This window comes from Lonchura striata, chromosome 8 (assembly GCF_050655825.1).
Source record: "Lonchura striata isolate lonStrDom1 chromosome 8, ASM5065582v1, whole genome shotgun sequence".
NCBI classification, from domain to species: Eukaryota; Metazoa; Chordata; class Aves; order Passeriformes; family Estrildidae; genus Lonchura; species Lonchura striata.
The window spans coordinates 32057734-32074704 of NC_140710.1; the positions used below are offsets into that span (position 1 = coordinate 32057734).

The 16971-nt window shown below is 52.5% G+C and overlaps 1 protein-coding gene across 2 annotated transcripts in view; it reads left to right on the forward strand.

Moving 5' to 3' along the window:
* Positions 1–15925, forward strand: part of TMEM121 (transmembrane protein 121) — a 41716-nt gene extending 25791 nt beyond the window's left edge. For both annotated transcript variants that reach the window (XM_085586907.1, XM_085586908.1), the window contains exon 2: positions 13178–15925. In XM_085586907.1, coding sequence (XP_085443033.1) covers positions 13813–14751 — 939 coding nt within the window. In that variant the 5' untranslated portion in view covers positions 13178–13812 and the 3' untranslated portion in view covers positions 14752–15925. The remainder of the gene's footprint in view (positions 1–13177) is intronic.
* The last annotated feature ends 1046 nt before the right edge of the window (positions 15926–16971 follow it).

The window sequence follows — 16971 nt, forward strand, 5'->3', positions numbered from 1 at the left end:
AGGACTGTAGTTTGGGAGTCAGACCTCCTTATCCTCCCAGCTCTCCCTTTGCAGCTTGCCTTGCTTTCCTTGCATTGTGTAGGTGAGGGAGGAGAGGAGAGGTCCTTCACCTGCTGCCTTAAGTCTGACAGCCACCTGGCCCAGGCCAGAGGAACCAGCAGGGGACTCTGCCCAGGTCTCTACAAGAGCCTGCAAGCCAGCCCTCATCCTTCCAGCCCATGCTGCAGAGTCATCCCTGCGTGAGCACCCTCTCACACAGGCACGAGGTGCCAGCAGATCTCAGATGCATCTTCCCTGGTAGATCTCCAGAGTTCTGCCCTAGAGCTTCCAGCATCTCCTTCCCCACAAGCATGTTTTTAGCACCAGGAAACTCCCAGCGCTCTCCTATTTATAGCTTCACACTCCAGTTTTCATTTTATTTTAATTAGCTGATTCCCTCTCCCACCTGCTCTCAGGCACCTAGTGGATTGGGCAAGGATGCTGAGAGCAGCACTCAGGAAAGTTTGTACCTCTCTGCCAGCACCCAGGAGAGTGAGGACAAGGATGAGCAAGAGCAGGAAGCTTTCCATCCTCCATCTGTAGGGATTTCCAGCAGGCAGTGGGGGAAAGCATCTGTGTGAGGACTCTGCTCTGGTTCCATGATTTCCTTTCCTCCAGCACTGACAGTGTTGAGGTTATTTTAGGACATGGTTGTGAGTCACACACAAAAGTACATCCTCAGGCTACTGAAATTGGATCCAAGTTTTGTGTTCCTGGCCTGGCTTGCTCCTGGTGTTTGCATTCATGCCTACTGATGGCACAGGAGAAATCCCAGCTGTGGTCTTTGTGTGCACATGAAACTTGTTGACCACTTGAGTGAGGCCTTTCTATCAAGGAGGGCACCAGCAGAGGTCAGAGCTGGTGGTGTGCTGCTGGATTTTAGTGAGGTGATTTGTTCAACTACAAGTTGCAGGTGCACCCTCAGCCCTGCCATGCCTGGGGCAGGAAAGTCTTTTGTTCCCAGCCCAAGGATGGCACAGCTCCTTCAGAGGACAGCCAAACAGTGTCCTAGGTAGGGGGACAGGACCAGTGAGAGTGTTGGTCATAGCTGCAGACAGCACCCTCTGGAGTGAGCTGGGGGCATGCTGGAGGAAACATAAAATCTAACAGCATCTCCAAAAAAGTGGGAGGAAGCCTGGAAAACAAAAAAAACTCATACAAAAACCCCAAACCAACCAACAGAAAAAAGCTTAATTGGGTCAAATTCCCCCAGCAGGGGCAAGTCCTGCATTTGCAGGAGCACTGGGACTTGGGAGGGCAGCAGGGCAAGGAAAATGCTGATGATTTGGCAGAGGAGCAGCAAGCCCAGGAGGACTCCCGAGGTGCAGAGAGGGAAATGCCCCAGGAGCAGTGGGCAAAGCTCTGCTGAAGAGTGGAGAGGAGAGGAGTATGGAGATAGCTCTGTGAGCAGAAGCTGCACTCCACTGAATGTCACGTGCATCTCTCATTGTGGCAAACATACATTCAGACAGATTGCCAAATATGCCTTTTTTGGCAACAAACCAATGAACCACAAGGGATGTAGATGCTTTTATATCTGGGGTTTGATCCAGATCAGATGAAAATCTTGAAAATACACCCAGCTTGGAAACGCCAAGAAATTCCTCTGCAGAAGCATTTTGCTGGGAAAATGGTAAATTGTTTTGATAGAGTCAAAATGTAGTATTATAAGTTCACAATTTATGTACAAGTCAAAATGAGTCATTACCTTTAACTATTTTAAGCACCTAAAACATCTAAAAAGGCTTTTTTTTTTTTTTTTTGACATGTCTGTCAAGTATCATCAAACTCAGCGTGGTTGTGAATGGGGAGATGTTCCCAGCAGCTGTAGCTGCCTGTGTCAGCAGGAGTGCCATGACCAGGATGGCTGTGGGGGACAAAACTGGGAACTCAAAAGCCATCCATCCATCCATCCATCCATCCATCCATCCATCCATCCATCCATCCATCCATCCATCCCTCTATCCATGCAGCCAGCCTGTTCAGGGCTCTGCTTTGGGCAAGCAGCATTTCCCTGCCCTGTCACCAAAGTGGTGTAATTGAGAGGGTAGTTTTATTTTTTTTCCTATTCAGACGATAGTTCTGATACCCTCTGCTTGCATTTGTTTTTGAGAAAGGGGCCTGAAATGAACTGGAAAGGGGAATGAGGGGGTTTGTAGCAGGAGAGCACAGTTGATGCACTCACCCGTATAAGCAGGAGCTGGTTTCGTCTGACAGCGCATTGTTTATTTTGAGCAGGTTCTAGGAGCTGTTTGCAGCTCTTTCCCCATCTCTTGATGAGCCTACACAGTAAATTATCTGTAGTCATTAGCAAGTGGGCTGCTTCCTCCTCAGACACAATTACTGGGCAGGGTCCGGAAAAATCTTCCTCAATCTCATTTCCTTCACAGGATGCACTTGAGAGCCCGGTGCTGCCTCTGAGGAGGCAGGGCATGGCCGCTGCCCAGAGCGACCTTCCCTGTTCCTCAGGATGGGAGCATCCTCCCTCTGATGGTCCCCGGGGACTGCCCGGGGTGGGCAAGGTGAACCCTCAGCCTTCGGGTCAGTGAGGCTGAACCAGCGGCAGGAACATGCAAAGGCTCGAGGAGAAGCTGATTTAGAGTTTATTCTTATCAACACAGAGCTTGCCCTGCCTGCAGGCCCCATCCTTACGTGGTGCAGAGTCACAGGTAATTCAGGGAGTCACAAATCGTGTAAGCAGTGAACAGCAGCTCCCTGTCCCCGGCCTGTGCTGAGAGCAGGGCACCTGGCTGCGGTTCAGCAGCTGCCTGGAGCACAGCCCGTGCCAGGGAGTGATGCCATCGCCTTGGTGGCTCTGCCACAGCTGCCCCGAAGTCCCGAGCACGGGAGTTGTGCCCATCGCCTCCTCTTGGCCCACGCTGCCAGGTGGGGAAAAGCCCTGGTGGAGCAGCAGCTCTCGAGGGGGCTGAAGGGCCAAGTGAGGGGGAGCTTTGGATTTACACTCGGGAAAACTGGAATAAATCAAAGCAATTAAAGTGCAAATGAAGCTTTAAGCAATGCGGCATCCTAATTACCTGGGAAGCTGTTGTGTATACTTCTGTCACACTCCCTTTTTTAAAGTAGACAGGATCCAAATTACATAAATAATTTAAATCAATTTGCCAGGTAGGGCTGGGCTTTGGGAAGCGCCTGCTGGCGTTGATGAGGATGTTTTGCCGGTGGCTCCGGGCTGGCTGCCGCTGCTGTCCCCGCCTGGGACACCGGGCGCTGGGGCAGCTCCCGCTCCGGGGCTGCCGGCTGCTGTGCCCGGAGGGGCTGGGCAGAGCCAGGGGAGGGGGGCACTGCGATGGGCGCCGGAAAGGGCAGAGCTAGCCGGAATTAACCACCGCAGCGAGCCGCCGGCATCGCAGGCAAGAGCGCAGTTCGGTTCTCTTCCAGACTGCCTGGGCCTGTGGTGGAGCAAGGCTGTGACAGCACCTCCTTGGGTGACCACGAGTGCTTTATAGCACCCGGGAGAGGCGGGGAAAGGAGGTGCAAGACCAAGAAATAACTTCTCAGACAGAGCAGAGGCACTGGAGGAACAGGGCAAGGGCTGGCTGCACCAATGGAGTGCCAGAGGAAGCAGGGCAGTGGTGAGAGTGCAAACCCTGCCCTTCAGACGGCTTTGGACTCATCCGCAGTCTCATCTCACTGGACTCATCCCTGAGTCTCTCCAGGAAATCAGCAGCCCCCTCCATTCCCCCTGAAGCCTCCCTCTCCCATCCTGCAGGGAAGCTGGGAAAGGAGAGGCTGGGCTGGAAAATGGGGTGTCCCCAGGCACACCCCAGAGAAGGAAAGGGGACAGGCTGCTGCTCCCCATTCCCATTCCCTGCTGCTAGCCTTCACTGGTGGGGCTGGATGCTGGCCTTGGGCTGTGTCTTGTCAGCTGGTGACACATTGAGTGTCACTGAGGTCATTTGCTCACTCCAGTGCAGTGGAGCCATTTGAGTAGGGTAGAAATAGAGGAGAATAAGCAATTAGGGATTAAAATTTGTCCTGGTAAGGAGGCCCGTAGTTGCCAAAACTGAAGCACTGCTTCATCACCTGCTTGTGGGAGTCCTGGCACAAAGAGGGATGCCAAAGCTGTTAGATCACTTCTCCAGGAAGCTGCCAGCCTGGCTCACTGACATCCATAGCGCTCCAAGCTCATTATGTTCAGGTGGGCTGCCTTTTATTTACAAGAATTCCTGCAGGAAGAAAGTTTTGTGAATACTCGTCTGAACAAATATTTGCCTCAGATGTGCTCTTGTGGCTGTCTGACGTGGTTATTGTCTTGTTTACTCAGCACAGTTCTCAGGCAGTTTCTGAATGTACTGTCCAACACAGTAATTTAAAAGTTACAAAATAATTGTTGTTTAAAAACTACCTGCTTTTCTCTAATAGTCCTCCAAGGAGAGTTTTTTGTGCCAGCTCCCCGGCAGGCCGGTCAGGCATCACGCCAAGCTCTGCTCCATGGATCTGCAAAGGACTCTGTATTTTCCATACAGCACCAGGGCTGCGAGGGGTGGGGAAAACACCAGCTCTTGGAAAATCGGGAGAAGAGCTTGCACTGCAGCAAGTGCTTGGAAACAATTTGGAAAAGGCAAGAGAGGTGCTCACCCTGGGTAGGGCGTGATTTGACAGGGGAGGAAGCAGCGCCAGAGTTGTGACTCCCCTCTGAAAGGTCACCACTACAAATGTTTGTCAAACCCAGCCCGGGCTGCCGTGAGCCCTTCAGGAGCGGACACCGGGGAAGGATCTGCCAATTGAGCGTGGGTTTTTTTGCTGAAAACAATTTGTTTAGCACCGGTGGTTAAAGACCTGTTGGCTGCCATTGTAAACGCTGTGAATTATCACCTTTTGGTGCCCTGGGTGTTCACCAGGAGGCAGGAAAGGGTTTTCTAATCTGGTTTCATGTAGGCATGAGGAGAGAGCTGTGCCTTCCCCCAGCTCCCCAGACCACACCAGGAGCTCACAGGGCACGGGGGCAGGATTTACAAGCATGCTGCTTCTGAACCTTACCGTGCTGTGATGCAACCCACTGCCCTTTAAATAACCGCTGTCTTTTGAAGGCATAAATACTTACAGGGTGAAAGAAAAAAAAGCCACCATTCCCTCCTGAAAGACCTAGTTTATATAGAATTATCTCTCCTTGGCTATAAATCCTCTGTAAAACTTGGCACGAGTTTTAAGGCAGTTACAGCAATGACCGTATATTTTTATCCGAAACCTCTAGAAAGAACAAATTGAGGCCTCAGACAGCAGCTCTGAGTTGTTGCAGAGAGCCACGCCGGCGAGTGGGGCTGCAGGGACTGCCTTGCCTGGGAAGCACCATGCAGCATTTCTCATGAATTCCCACCGCATCATTTTGGTTTCTTTCTGAGCAATTCCTGCTTGAGAAATTATTTTAACATGCCAGTTTTCCTTGCTGGCAGCAGACTCAGAAGAGCATCCCGAGGGTCCTGGCTGAAGCAGCAGCTTTAAGTCCCTTGCTAAGCACCACATCCTTTGGAAACCAGGGCACAGGTACACGCATCCCTGCTGTCCACCTACTCAGGCACAAGGCAGGGCTGGCTCTGACTCATCTGGCTTCCCACTTTCTCTTCTTTGTTCTTCTTGTCTCCCTGAAGCAGGAGAGAATCTAGCTTTTATTTAAATGAGGCCCTATAAACATAAGCAGCTGCAAAGTAGGGCAGGCTTTTAATGGCTTACACCTCCTTGGGTTGGCTGCTTCCCTTCAGCCTCTGTCGCTGTGATCATGGTCTATCTCCACGTGAGCAGTTCAGTGACATTCTTGCGTGCACTGGGGCCTACCTGTTCATTTCTGGGAGTGCATTCCCCGCACAGAAAAGATCAACAAATTAATTAGGCAAGCACAGCATGACAAGAAGGACCTGTGTCCACGAGCAGCTGAACCAGTCCAGAGAGCTGCTGGGACATCATGACACCTTGGGGACAGCTTTGCCCTGTCCCCCATCTGCCAGCACAGACCTCACCCCTGCTCGAAGAGGGACGTGCCCCACACCCTGGGAGCTGCTCAGTAACTTGTAGAATCCCATGGCTGTAGTTATGCAGAGCTGTCCAGGCTGGGATCTGTGCAGTAACTTGTGTGTCTGTGTCCCTGTTAGAGCAGGGATACTTTGTCCTGGGTTGTAAGATAAGCTTGTATTCCATTTGCCATCTGTCGAAGGCGAACCGGTTGGACAGGTTTTTTGTTATCTCTCTCAGAGACAATGGTTTGTGTATACACCTTCGACTGATTCAATGAAGGGGGTCCCACCCAGAGGGGAGAAGCAGCTCTCTCCCTCTTCTTCGCGGGACTCCGAGAGAAGCAGCTCTCTCCCGCTTCTTCGCGGGACTCCGAGAGAAGCAGCTCTCTCTCTCTCTCTGCGCGGGATTCCCGGGGAAAGCAGCTCTCTCTCTCTCTCTCTCTTCGCGGGATTCCTGGGGAAGCAGCTCTCTCTCGCTCTCTCTTCGGCGGCACTCGCAGCGAAGCAGCCGGCGCGCGCAGAGGCGACGGCAGCGGAGCTCAGAGGCAACCCCGGCGCAGAGGAAGACCGGCCCCCACTGCCACCAGATCTTCAGAGGGAAACTATACCCTTCTAGAGATCACCACTGCAGCTACAATTCACCAGCCACTGCAAGGGAAGCAAATTGTCCCAGTAGAACTGATACTGGCACCCCGCAGGTTCTGGACTTTTTTTTTTTTCCTTTCACTGGTTTTGTTTGTACCGATTGCATTTGCCTTTTTAAATTGTTGTCTAGTTTTCTCCTAGTAAAGAATTGTTACTCCCACTCCCATATCTTTGCCTGAGAGCCTTTTAATTTAAAGATCCTCGTAATTCAGAGGGAGGGGGGTTTGCCGTTCTCCATTGCACAGGAGGCTTTGCCCTCTTTCACAGACTCCTGTCTTGTCGAACCAAGACAGAATTTGGCGCATCAACGTGAGGCCCGAGGGCATTGAGAGGGAAAAAGGATTAACAGTTCTTAAGTAATTTGGTTTTGTTGTGTGTAAAAACATCTTCAGCATCACCATGTGGTCTAGTTTACCTTGGTTTGGGTGGCATGTGATCGTAGCTATACTTTTCCCATTTGCAGACCCTTATCTAAAAATGGGTCCTATAACTAAGGCTACGGTGTCTGTTATCAAGTTTGGCTTCTGGGTTAATTGGGTGAGGAATTCATGGATCTTTAATTTCCTCTGGAAGGCAGGTACATGGATTCATAGCTATCACACGTTAACTGTATGTTTTTGGGGTTACTTTAATAACGGTACCTACTGCGAGGAAATAGCACCTGGGCAAACTTTCTCTCAACCTTTTAACCATCTTTTTGGGTCTGCTCCACCAGTTCTCAAAGGGTTAAGATCCTTTATAAGTGCTAATGATACCATACAATGGGTGGTGTTGCTGATAGTCCTGTTATATTTAGCATTCAGAGATAAGGGAAGATTAACCTGGATAACTACCCTCACACCTACACCACAGACTCGAGATGCTGCTGCTCCAGAGCCTGACCCTGCCCCACAGCCCACCTCAGAAATGAACCGCCCAGATTGGGTGAGGGTTCTGGTTAAGGAGATACGAGAGATGCTGAAGGAGTGCATTTCCCCAGCTGGTGAGAAACCGGCCCTTTGCCTTGAGGAGGGACAGTCTAATAGTACAGCTGTGGAACCCACAGATGTTACAACTGTCCAGGTTCCAGCTGAACCACAAAGGCAGTCACGGTCAGCAGCAGTGGCCCCGGTAGAAACAAGGAAGTCTAAGGTGAAAGCAGAGCACCCTGCAGATAGGGACAGGAATGGAGGAACCTCACAACCCACAGGGGAGCCAGAGATTGCTATCATCACCGAGTCCCTGACGTACGAAAGTCTTCGCAATCTGCATAAAGACATTGTGCGACGAGGGCGTGAGGCTTATGCTACCTGGCTACTCCGGGTTTGGGATCTTATGGGTACAGGCGTGCAGCTGGACGGTGGTGAGGCAAGGAACTTGGGACCCTTGACCCAGGACTCAGGTATAAATCAGGTTTTTGTAAGGGAACCAGGGTCCCTTTCTCTCTGGGAGCGGCTCTTAATGAGTGTCAGGGAGAGGTTTATCCACAGAGAGAGAATGCAAGAGCACCATCATAGAATGCGCTGGAAGACCCTCGAGGAAGGGATCCAACAGCTGAGAGAAGTGGCAGTATTGGAGGTACTCTTTGGGAGGGATGGACGACACAATAATGATCCTGACAAGGTCAGGTGTACGGGACAAATGCTGTGGAGTCTGGCAAATCTTGGGCCATCTCAATACGCCACCTTCATTGCAACGATCAATGCTGACACCCACCGGGAGACAATAGGTTCTGTTGCCAACAAACTTAGGAATTATGAGAGTATGATTAATGGCCCAATGCAGGCTCATATCTCAGCTGTGATTAAGGAGTTTAAAGAGGAGATGAGGGAGGAGATAAGGAAGGTTAATACAGCACCCGTGAGAGTCACAGGCCCCAGAATCAGCACCCAACAATCCCCAGCTAGAGAGAGAGGGTACACCCCAAGGGCTAATCTGTGGTTCTTCCTGCGTGACCATGGGGAAGACATGGGGAGGTGGGATGGGAAACCCACTTCTGTCCTGGCAGCACGGGTCCGTCAACTCAAGGAGGGAAACTCTAACCGGGGGAGTTCCACCAAAGTGAAGGTAGCCTCAACCTCCCGTGACCAAGCTTGTGGGTACGATCTGTCAGACCCCCTTGAAGGGACCTCTAGTATGTATGCCCAGGGAAGGAATGATAACCAGTGTTAGAGGGGCCCTGTCTCTAGCCAGGGAGAGGCACGGGAAAACCGGATCTTCTGGACAGTGTGGATCCGATGGCCTGGCACATCAGAGCCACAAAAATATGATGCTTTAGTTGATACTGGTGCACAGTGTACTCTGATACCATCGGGACATGTGGGGGCAGAGCCTGTTTCCATTGCTGGTGTGACAGGGGGATCACAACAATTGACTCTGGTGGAAGCTGAGGTGAGCCTGACTGGGAAGGAGTGGAAGAAACATCCTATAGTGACTGGCCCAGATGCTCCGTGTATCCTAGGCATAGACTTCCTCCGGAACGGATATTACAAAGACCCAAAGGGACTCAGGTGGGCTTTTGGAATAGCCGCTGTAGAGGCAGAAGACATTAAGCAATTGAACACCTTGCCTGGACTGTCAGAAAACCCCTCTGCAGTAGGACTCCTAAGGGTGGAAGAACAACGCGTGCCAATTGCGACCTCGACAGTGCACCGCCGGCAGTATCGGACGGATCGAGATGCCGTGATCCCCATCCACAAAATGATTCGGGAGCTGGAGAGCCAAGGGGTGGTCAGCAAAACCCACTCACCCTTCAACAGCCCCATCTGGCCTGTGCGCAAATCTGACAAAGAATGGAGATTGACTGTGGACTATCGTGGCTTAAATGAAGTGACTCCACCGCTGAGCGCTGCTGTGCCGGACATGCTGGAACTCCAGTACGAGCTGGAGACCAAGGCAGCAAAGTGGTATGCCACCATTGATATTGCTAATGCGTTTTTCTCCATTCCTCTGGCAGCAGAATGCAGGCCTCAGTTTGCTTTCACCTGGAGGGGCGTGCAGTACACCTGGAACCGACTGCCCCAGGGGTGGAAACACAGCCCCACCATCTGCCATGGACTGATCCAGGCTGCACTGGAAAAGGGTGAGGCTCCAGAACACCTGCAATACATTGATGACATCATTGTGTGGGGGAGCACAGCGGCAGAAGTGTTTGAGAAAGGTGAGAGGATCATCCAGATACTACTAGAAGCTGGCTTTGCCATCAAGAAGAGCAAAGTCAAGGGACCTGCCCGAGAGATCCAGTTCCTGGGAGTGAAATGGCAAGATGGACGGCGCCAGATTCCCACTGAGGTCATCAACAAGATCACAGCTATGTCCCCACCAACCAGCAAAAAGGAAACACAAGCTTTCCTGGGTGCCATAGGTTTCTGGAGAATGCACATTCCTGAGTATAGCCAGATTGTGAGCCCTCTTTATCTGGTTACCCGAAAGAAGAATGATTTCCACTGGGGCCCTGAGCAGCAACAAGCCTTCACCCAGATCAAGCAGGAGATCGCTCATGCTGTAGCCCTTGGCCCAGTCAGAACGGGACCAGAGGTCAAGAATGTGCTCTACTCTGCAGCCGGGAACCATGGGTTGTCCTGGAGCCTTTGGCAGAAAGTGCCTGGGGAGACTCGAGGCCGACCACTGGGATTCTGGAGCCGAAGTTACAGAGGGTCTGAAGCCAACTACACTCCCACAGAGAAGGAAATCTTGGCTGCCTTTGAAGGAGTTCAAGCCGCCTCGGAGGTAATTGGCACAGAAACACAACTCCTCCTGGCACCCCGACTACCGGTGCTGGGGTGGATGTTTAAAGGAAAGGTTCCCTCTACCCACCATGCCACTGACGCCACATGGAGCAAATGGATTGCCCTCATCACTCAACGCGCCCGTATTGGAAACCTGAATCGCCCTGGGATTTTGGAGATAATTACGAACTGGCCAGAAGGTGAAAACTTTGGTCTCACTGATGATGAGGAGCAGGTACAAGTGACAAGGGCTGAAGAGGCTCCACCATACAACCAACTACCAGCAGAAGAGACCTGCTACGCTCTTTTCACTGATGGTTCCTGTCGCATTGTAGGGATGAACCGGAAGTGGAAAGCAGCCGTATGGAGCCCCACACGCCAAGTTGCACAAGCTACCGAAGGAGAAGGTGGATCGAGCCAACTCGCCGAACTCAAGGCCGTTCAGCTGGCTCTGGACATTGCTGAAAGGGAGAAGTGGCCAAAGCTCTACCTTTATACTGATTCATGGATGGTAGCCAATGCTCTGTGGGGCTGGCTGGGAAGGTGGAGGAAGGCCAACTGGCAACGTAGAGGAAAGCCAATCTGGGCTGCTGATATATGGAAAGACATTGCCTCTCGGGTGGAAAAGCTGACGGTGAAAGTCCGTCATGTAGATGCCCATGTCCCCAAAAGTCGGGCTAATGAGGAGCACCGAAACAACGAGCAGGTAGATCAGGCAGCAAAAATAGAGGTGTCAAAGATAGACTTAGATTGGCACCATAAGGGGGAGTTGTTCCTGGCTCGATGGGCTCATGATGCCTCAGGTCATCAGGGCAGAGATGCCACCTACAAGTGGGCACGAGACCGAGGGGTGGATCTAACCATGGACAGTGTTTCCCAGGTTATCCATGACTGTGAGACGTGTGCAGCCATCAAACAGGCCAAGAGAGTGAAGCCCCTATGGTATGGTGGGCGGTGGTCCAAGTACAAGTATGGGGAGGCCTGGCAGATTGACTATATCACACTGCCCCAGACACGCCAAGGCAAGCGCTACGTGCTGACCATGGTGGAAGCCACCACTGGATGGCTGGAGACTTTCCCTGTACCTCATGCCACTGCCCGGAACACCATCTTAGGCTTGGAAAAGCAAGTCCTGTGGAGACACGGCACCCCTGAGAGAATTGAGTCTGACAACGGCACCCATTTCAAGAACAGCCTTATCAACACCTGGGCCAGAGAACATGGTATCGAATGGATATATCATATTCCCTATCATGCTCCAGCTGCCGGCAAAGTTGAACGGTGCAACGGACTCCTTAAGACTACCCTGAAGGCACTTGGTGGGGGAACATTTAGAAACTGGGAAATTAACCTGGCAAAAGCAACCTGGATGGTCAACACCCGGGGGTCTGTCAGTCGAGCTGGCCCTGCTCAGTCAGAACCCTTACACGCAGTAGATGGAGATAAGGTCCCTGTAGTACATATGAAAGGTATTTTAGGGAAAACTGTTTGGATTAATCCCACCTCAGGCAAAGACCAACCCATTCGTGGGATTGTCTTTGCTCAAGGACCTGGTTACACTTGGTGGGTAATGCAGGAAGATGGGGAGACCCGCTGTGTACCACAGGGAAACTTGGTCTTAAGAGAGAACTGGGTGTAAGATTTCATGGTGTGCAGATGGAAATAGAATAAGGGGTGGATAATGTCCTGGGTTGTAAGATAAGCTTGTATTCCATTTGCCATCTGTCGAAGGCGAACCGGTTGGACAGGTTTTTTGTTATCTCTCTCAGAGACAATGGTTTGTGTATACACCTTCGACTGATTCAATGAAGGGGGTCCCACCCAGAGGGGAGAAGCAGCTCTCTCCCTCTTCTTCGCGGGACTCCGAGAGAAGCAGCTCTCTCCCGCTTCTTCGCGGGACTCCGAGAGAAGCAGCTCTCTCTCTCTCTCTGCGCGGGATTCCCGGGGAAAGCAGCTCTCTCTCTCTCTCTCTTCGCGGGATTCCTGGGGAAGCAGCTCTCTCTCGCTCTCTCTTCGGCGGCACTCGCAGCGAAGCAGCCGGCGCGCAGAGGCGACGGCAGCGGAGCTCAGAGGCAACCCCGGCGCAGAGGAAGACCGGCCCCCACTGCCACCAGATCTTCAGAGGGAAACTATACCCTTCTAGAGATCACCACTGCAGCTACAATTCACCAGCCACTGCAAGGGAAGCAAATTGTCCCAGTAGAACTGATACTGGCACCCCGCAGGTTCTGGACTTTTTTTTTTTTTCCTTTCACTGGTTTTGTTTGTACCGATTGCATTTGCCTTTTTAAATTGTTGTCTAGTTTTCTCCTAGTAAAGAATTGTTACTCCCACTCCCATATCTTTGCCTGAGAGCCTTTTAATTTAAAGATCCTCGTAATTCAGAGGGAGGGGGGTTTGCCGTTCTCCATTGCACAGGAGGCTTTGCCCTCTTTCACAGACTCCTGTCTTGTCGAACCAAGACATACTTGGAGCTGGGAATGCTGTGAACCTGTGTGTCCCCACCAGGTTTGTGGTTTTGTGTTGGTGCTGCTGGAACAGCAGAAGCATACAGGGCGTGAGCTTGCTGAGGAGTTCTGGACAGGCAGTGCCTGTGGAAGGGCAGCAGGACAGCCCGTGCTGTGTTTGTGCTCAGTGAAAGCTGCTCTGCACCCTCACACACAGGCCGTGTGCTGGGTGCCCCAGTGGTGGGATGGTGCCTGGTGGGACCCCAGCTCCCACTGCCGTGTGCTGGGAGCTGCGGGGGCTGTTGTGGCCACCATTCCATGGTCAGCTCACAGTGGGACCCTAACGCTTGCTCTTTGCTATCTTTTGCAGGAATGGAGGGATGCAGGTACAGCTGGAAGTGGCAGGACACCAGCACAGCCCTGTGGGGATAGGCGTGAAGGTGATTCCCTGTGAGGACACAGCAGGAGCCCCCCAGACCCCAGAGGAACGTGGGATCTCACTGGGAACCGGGAGAGCTCCCCTGCTGCCCCATCACCCACCGTGTTTCCAGGGATCTATACCAGGATTTGGGGCTTGGAGCCTGAAGGCGTGTTAATACCATAGGGTTGCTGCAGAGCCTGACAGCGATGGGGGACCCACCACCGAGGAGGGACATTCCTCCAGGAGGCCCTGCACACCCGTGAGCCCTGGCTGCTGGTGGTGCAGGGTGCCTGGGGCTGGGCTGCTCAGCCAGCCCTGGGCTGGGGGCAGAGCCACGGTGCCTACAGGGCACAGCCACTGAGGGGCGAAGGGCTGGCGTGGGGTCTGCAGGGGCAGCCCCGAGCCCTGGGACAGTGGGGCTGCCAGCCGAGCCTCTGCTCCTCCAGGCACCTCTTCCTGGGGTGGCAGCGGGGGACAGAGCGGCGCTCGGTCCCTGGGCTGGCCGCGGATGTGCCCCCGCGCAGCGCCGGCGGGATCGCTCCCCTAGTGCCGGCGCCGAGGGACGCAGGGCCGCCCGCCTCACCATGGTGCTGCCGCCGCCCGACAAGCGCCATGTCTGCCTGACCACCATCGTCATCATGACCAGCATGGCCTTCATGGACGCCTATCTGGTGGAGCAGAACCAGGGACCCCGCAAGATCGGCGTCTGCATCATCGTGCTGGTGGGGGACATCTGCTTCCTCATCGTGCTGCGCTATGTGGCCGTGTGGGTGGGCGCTGAGGTGAAGACGGCCAAGCGGGGCTATGCCATGATCCTGTGGTTCCTCTACATCTTTGTGCTGGAGATCAAGCTGTATTTCATCTTTCAGAATTACAAAGCGGACAAGAAGAATCTGGAGACAGTGGCCAGGAAAGCTCTGACCCTACTGCTCTCCATCTGCGTGCCAGGGCTCTACCTGGTGCTGGTGGCCTTGGACAGCATGGAGTACATACGGACCTTTCGGAAGAAAGAGGACTTGCGGGGACGCCTCTTCTGGGTGGCCCTCGACCTGCTGGATATCTTGGACATCCAGGCCAACCTGTGGGAGCCACACAGGACCGGCCTGCCCATCTGGGCAGAGGGGCTCATGTTCTTCTACTGCTACATACTCCTCCTGATCCTGCCTTGCGTGTCCCTCAGTGAGATCAGCATGCAAGGGGAGCACATTGCCCCACAAAAAATGATGCTCTACCCCGTCCTCAGCCTGGTCACCATCAACATCGTCACCATCTTCATCCGGGCCATCAACATGATCTTGTTCCAGGACAGCAGGGTCTCCACCATCTTTATCGGCAAGAACATCATTGCGATCGCCACCAAGGCCTGCACCTTCCTGGAGTACAAGCGGCAGGTGAAGGAGTTCCCACAGAACGCCATCGCCCTGGAGCTCCAGCAGAACTCCCTCTCACACAACCAGACCATCCACAGCGCACAGGGCATCCCCCACGAGCCGTCGCCCACCAGCGAGATCCTGGACACATGAGGGGTCCCCCAGCCCAGTGTTGGTTCAGACGGCCCCGTGCCAAGAGGAAGAGGGATGATGCTGCTTTCCTGCTGCCCGGTGCAAGCATGACAGACAAATCCTGGCAGTGAGGGCTCTTCTAGGCACAAAAACACCAACAGCATTCTAATTGAGCTATGGAGTGTCCTCTAGACGTCTTCATCTCAGGTATAACCCTAGGAGTCCTCCAGACAAACCAAATGGACTTGCAAAGGACCTGAACCAGCTGACCCTCTCTCCCCCTCCTGCCACCATCTCCCCTCCCAAGCAAAGACTGCTAAGGTTGCAATGTCCCTTTTTACTCCCCGAGCACCTCACCTTTACTCCAAGCCTGGATCGAAGATTTTGTTACTGGAGACCTTTTTACGGAGCGGGGACAAGGGCATAGGGGTGTGGACTTGGGGGGAGGGTGGGGGTTTGAAGCAGTAAACCCTGTGATCGTAGATGTCTCTTATCTCTAATGATTGTGTTTACAGTTTCCTATTTATATCGGCTCCAGGGGCTCTCAGGCTGCCCTGTGGGCCAGTGTTCTCGAGGTGGGCCAGAGCAGGGACCCCTGCAGTGGGGAGGGGGCTGGGGCTGGCGTGGCTGCCCCGGCCCAGGCGGAGGAGGACTGAGCCTCCACCAGCGCCCTGCACCAACTCTGCCGGGAGCAATATCTGACGAGCTAAAGCTAATCTAATGCTGGTGTTTTATGTATTTCATTCACTCCAAACGACTCAGCACAATATTTCTATTTTTGGAAGGGTCCCTCTCTCTTTCTCTCCCTGCAATGAGAGCCTCTCTGCCTGCAGCGGCCCGAGCAGCCTCCCTGCCCTCGGCACTGCTGCTGGCAGACGGGGGCACCCAGGAGGGGATAGGAACGAGGATGCCGATGATGCATTTCACTCTGGCATCAAGCATTTATAAAGAGGGCTGCTTTCCACAGCTACTATATTTTTAAAATAAATAGTAAAAAAGAAAAAAAAAAACAAACAACCAAACAAACCCCAAAAAAGAGCTGGGAAGAATGTGCTGCCCCAGGCAGGTGGCTGGGCTTGGGGATGAGCAGGGCTGGGGTTTCCTCTGCAGCCGTGGGTGGTGCTGAAGGGCTCAGCCACGGGCAGCAGGGTGGGAGGTGAGGGCCAGCCGGACAATAAAAGCCCCATGAGAGCAATGGATTCTGGTGGTCTCTTTTCTGCTGACGTGGGGAGGGTGGGGCTCAGCTTTCGTACAGCCCAAATCACTTGTCTCTGCTTCTGTCCACCTCCCCTGGACTCCCAAGTGCCATCCCGAGGTTCTGTGCCCTGCACTCACTGAGCAGTGGACCCAGAAAGGAAATAAATCATTTTTGCAGTGCTGCCCCAGGGCTGGGTGCATCTCAGCTGCCTGACCCTGGGGGGAGGCACAAGGAGACAAGCAGAAAACCTGCATCTCAAACATGCTGAAATGGGATATTTTTGCTTTTTCTAAACAAAATGTTGCATTTTGAGGAAATAGAATAAAATGCCTGGTGCTATTTACATTTCTCTCCCACATTTTCCCCTGGCTCTGCTTACTGAATTTGACCTAAATCCACAAATCATTTCAGTTTCCATCTTCTCAGCCCATGACAATCTGTCCAAAACACTTCAACCATCCCTGATCCAGACTTCCAATTTTAGGACAAAGCAATTGCAGTCTTGCTTGGCCACCCTGTCACCAGGGGTAACTCTAATGTTAATTAAATCCACTGAGAAATGAAACAATATCTTTGCCAACAAAAGTGAGTTTGTAACAGATTTAGCCAATTGGAAAACTTTCTTTCCCCTTTCCCTCAGGAAACATGAGAGGAAGTGGGCAGGTGATTTTAAAGGTATTAGCAGAAATTAATTAAATTGCTAAATTATTCTGGAATACCTGTGGAATTACATATTACATCTCTGCTGATTCCTTTAAAATACACGTGATTAGCATCAGTGCAATTAACTCCAAAGTATCTAATAAAATTCTGCTGCTCTTCTAGGTAATTAATTTATGAGCCTTTGTTTTATAGTTCTTCCCCAGAACTGAGCAGAGGAAAACCTTCAGGGAAACCTCTGGCATGGTGCTGTGAACCCTGGAGACTGGAATGTGCCAGCTGAGGAGCACCTGGCATCAGACTGAACCCTGATGCAGAGATCTTTTATCCTGGGGATAAAATCAGTGATCTGGTGCATTACTCTGATGGGTTGGGTGTATTTT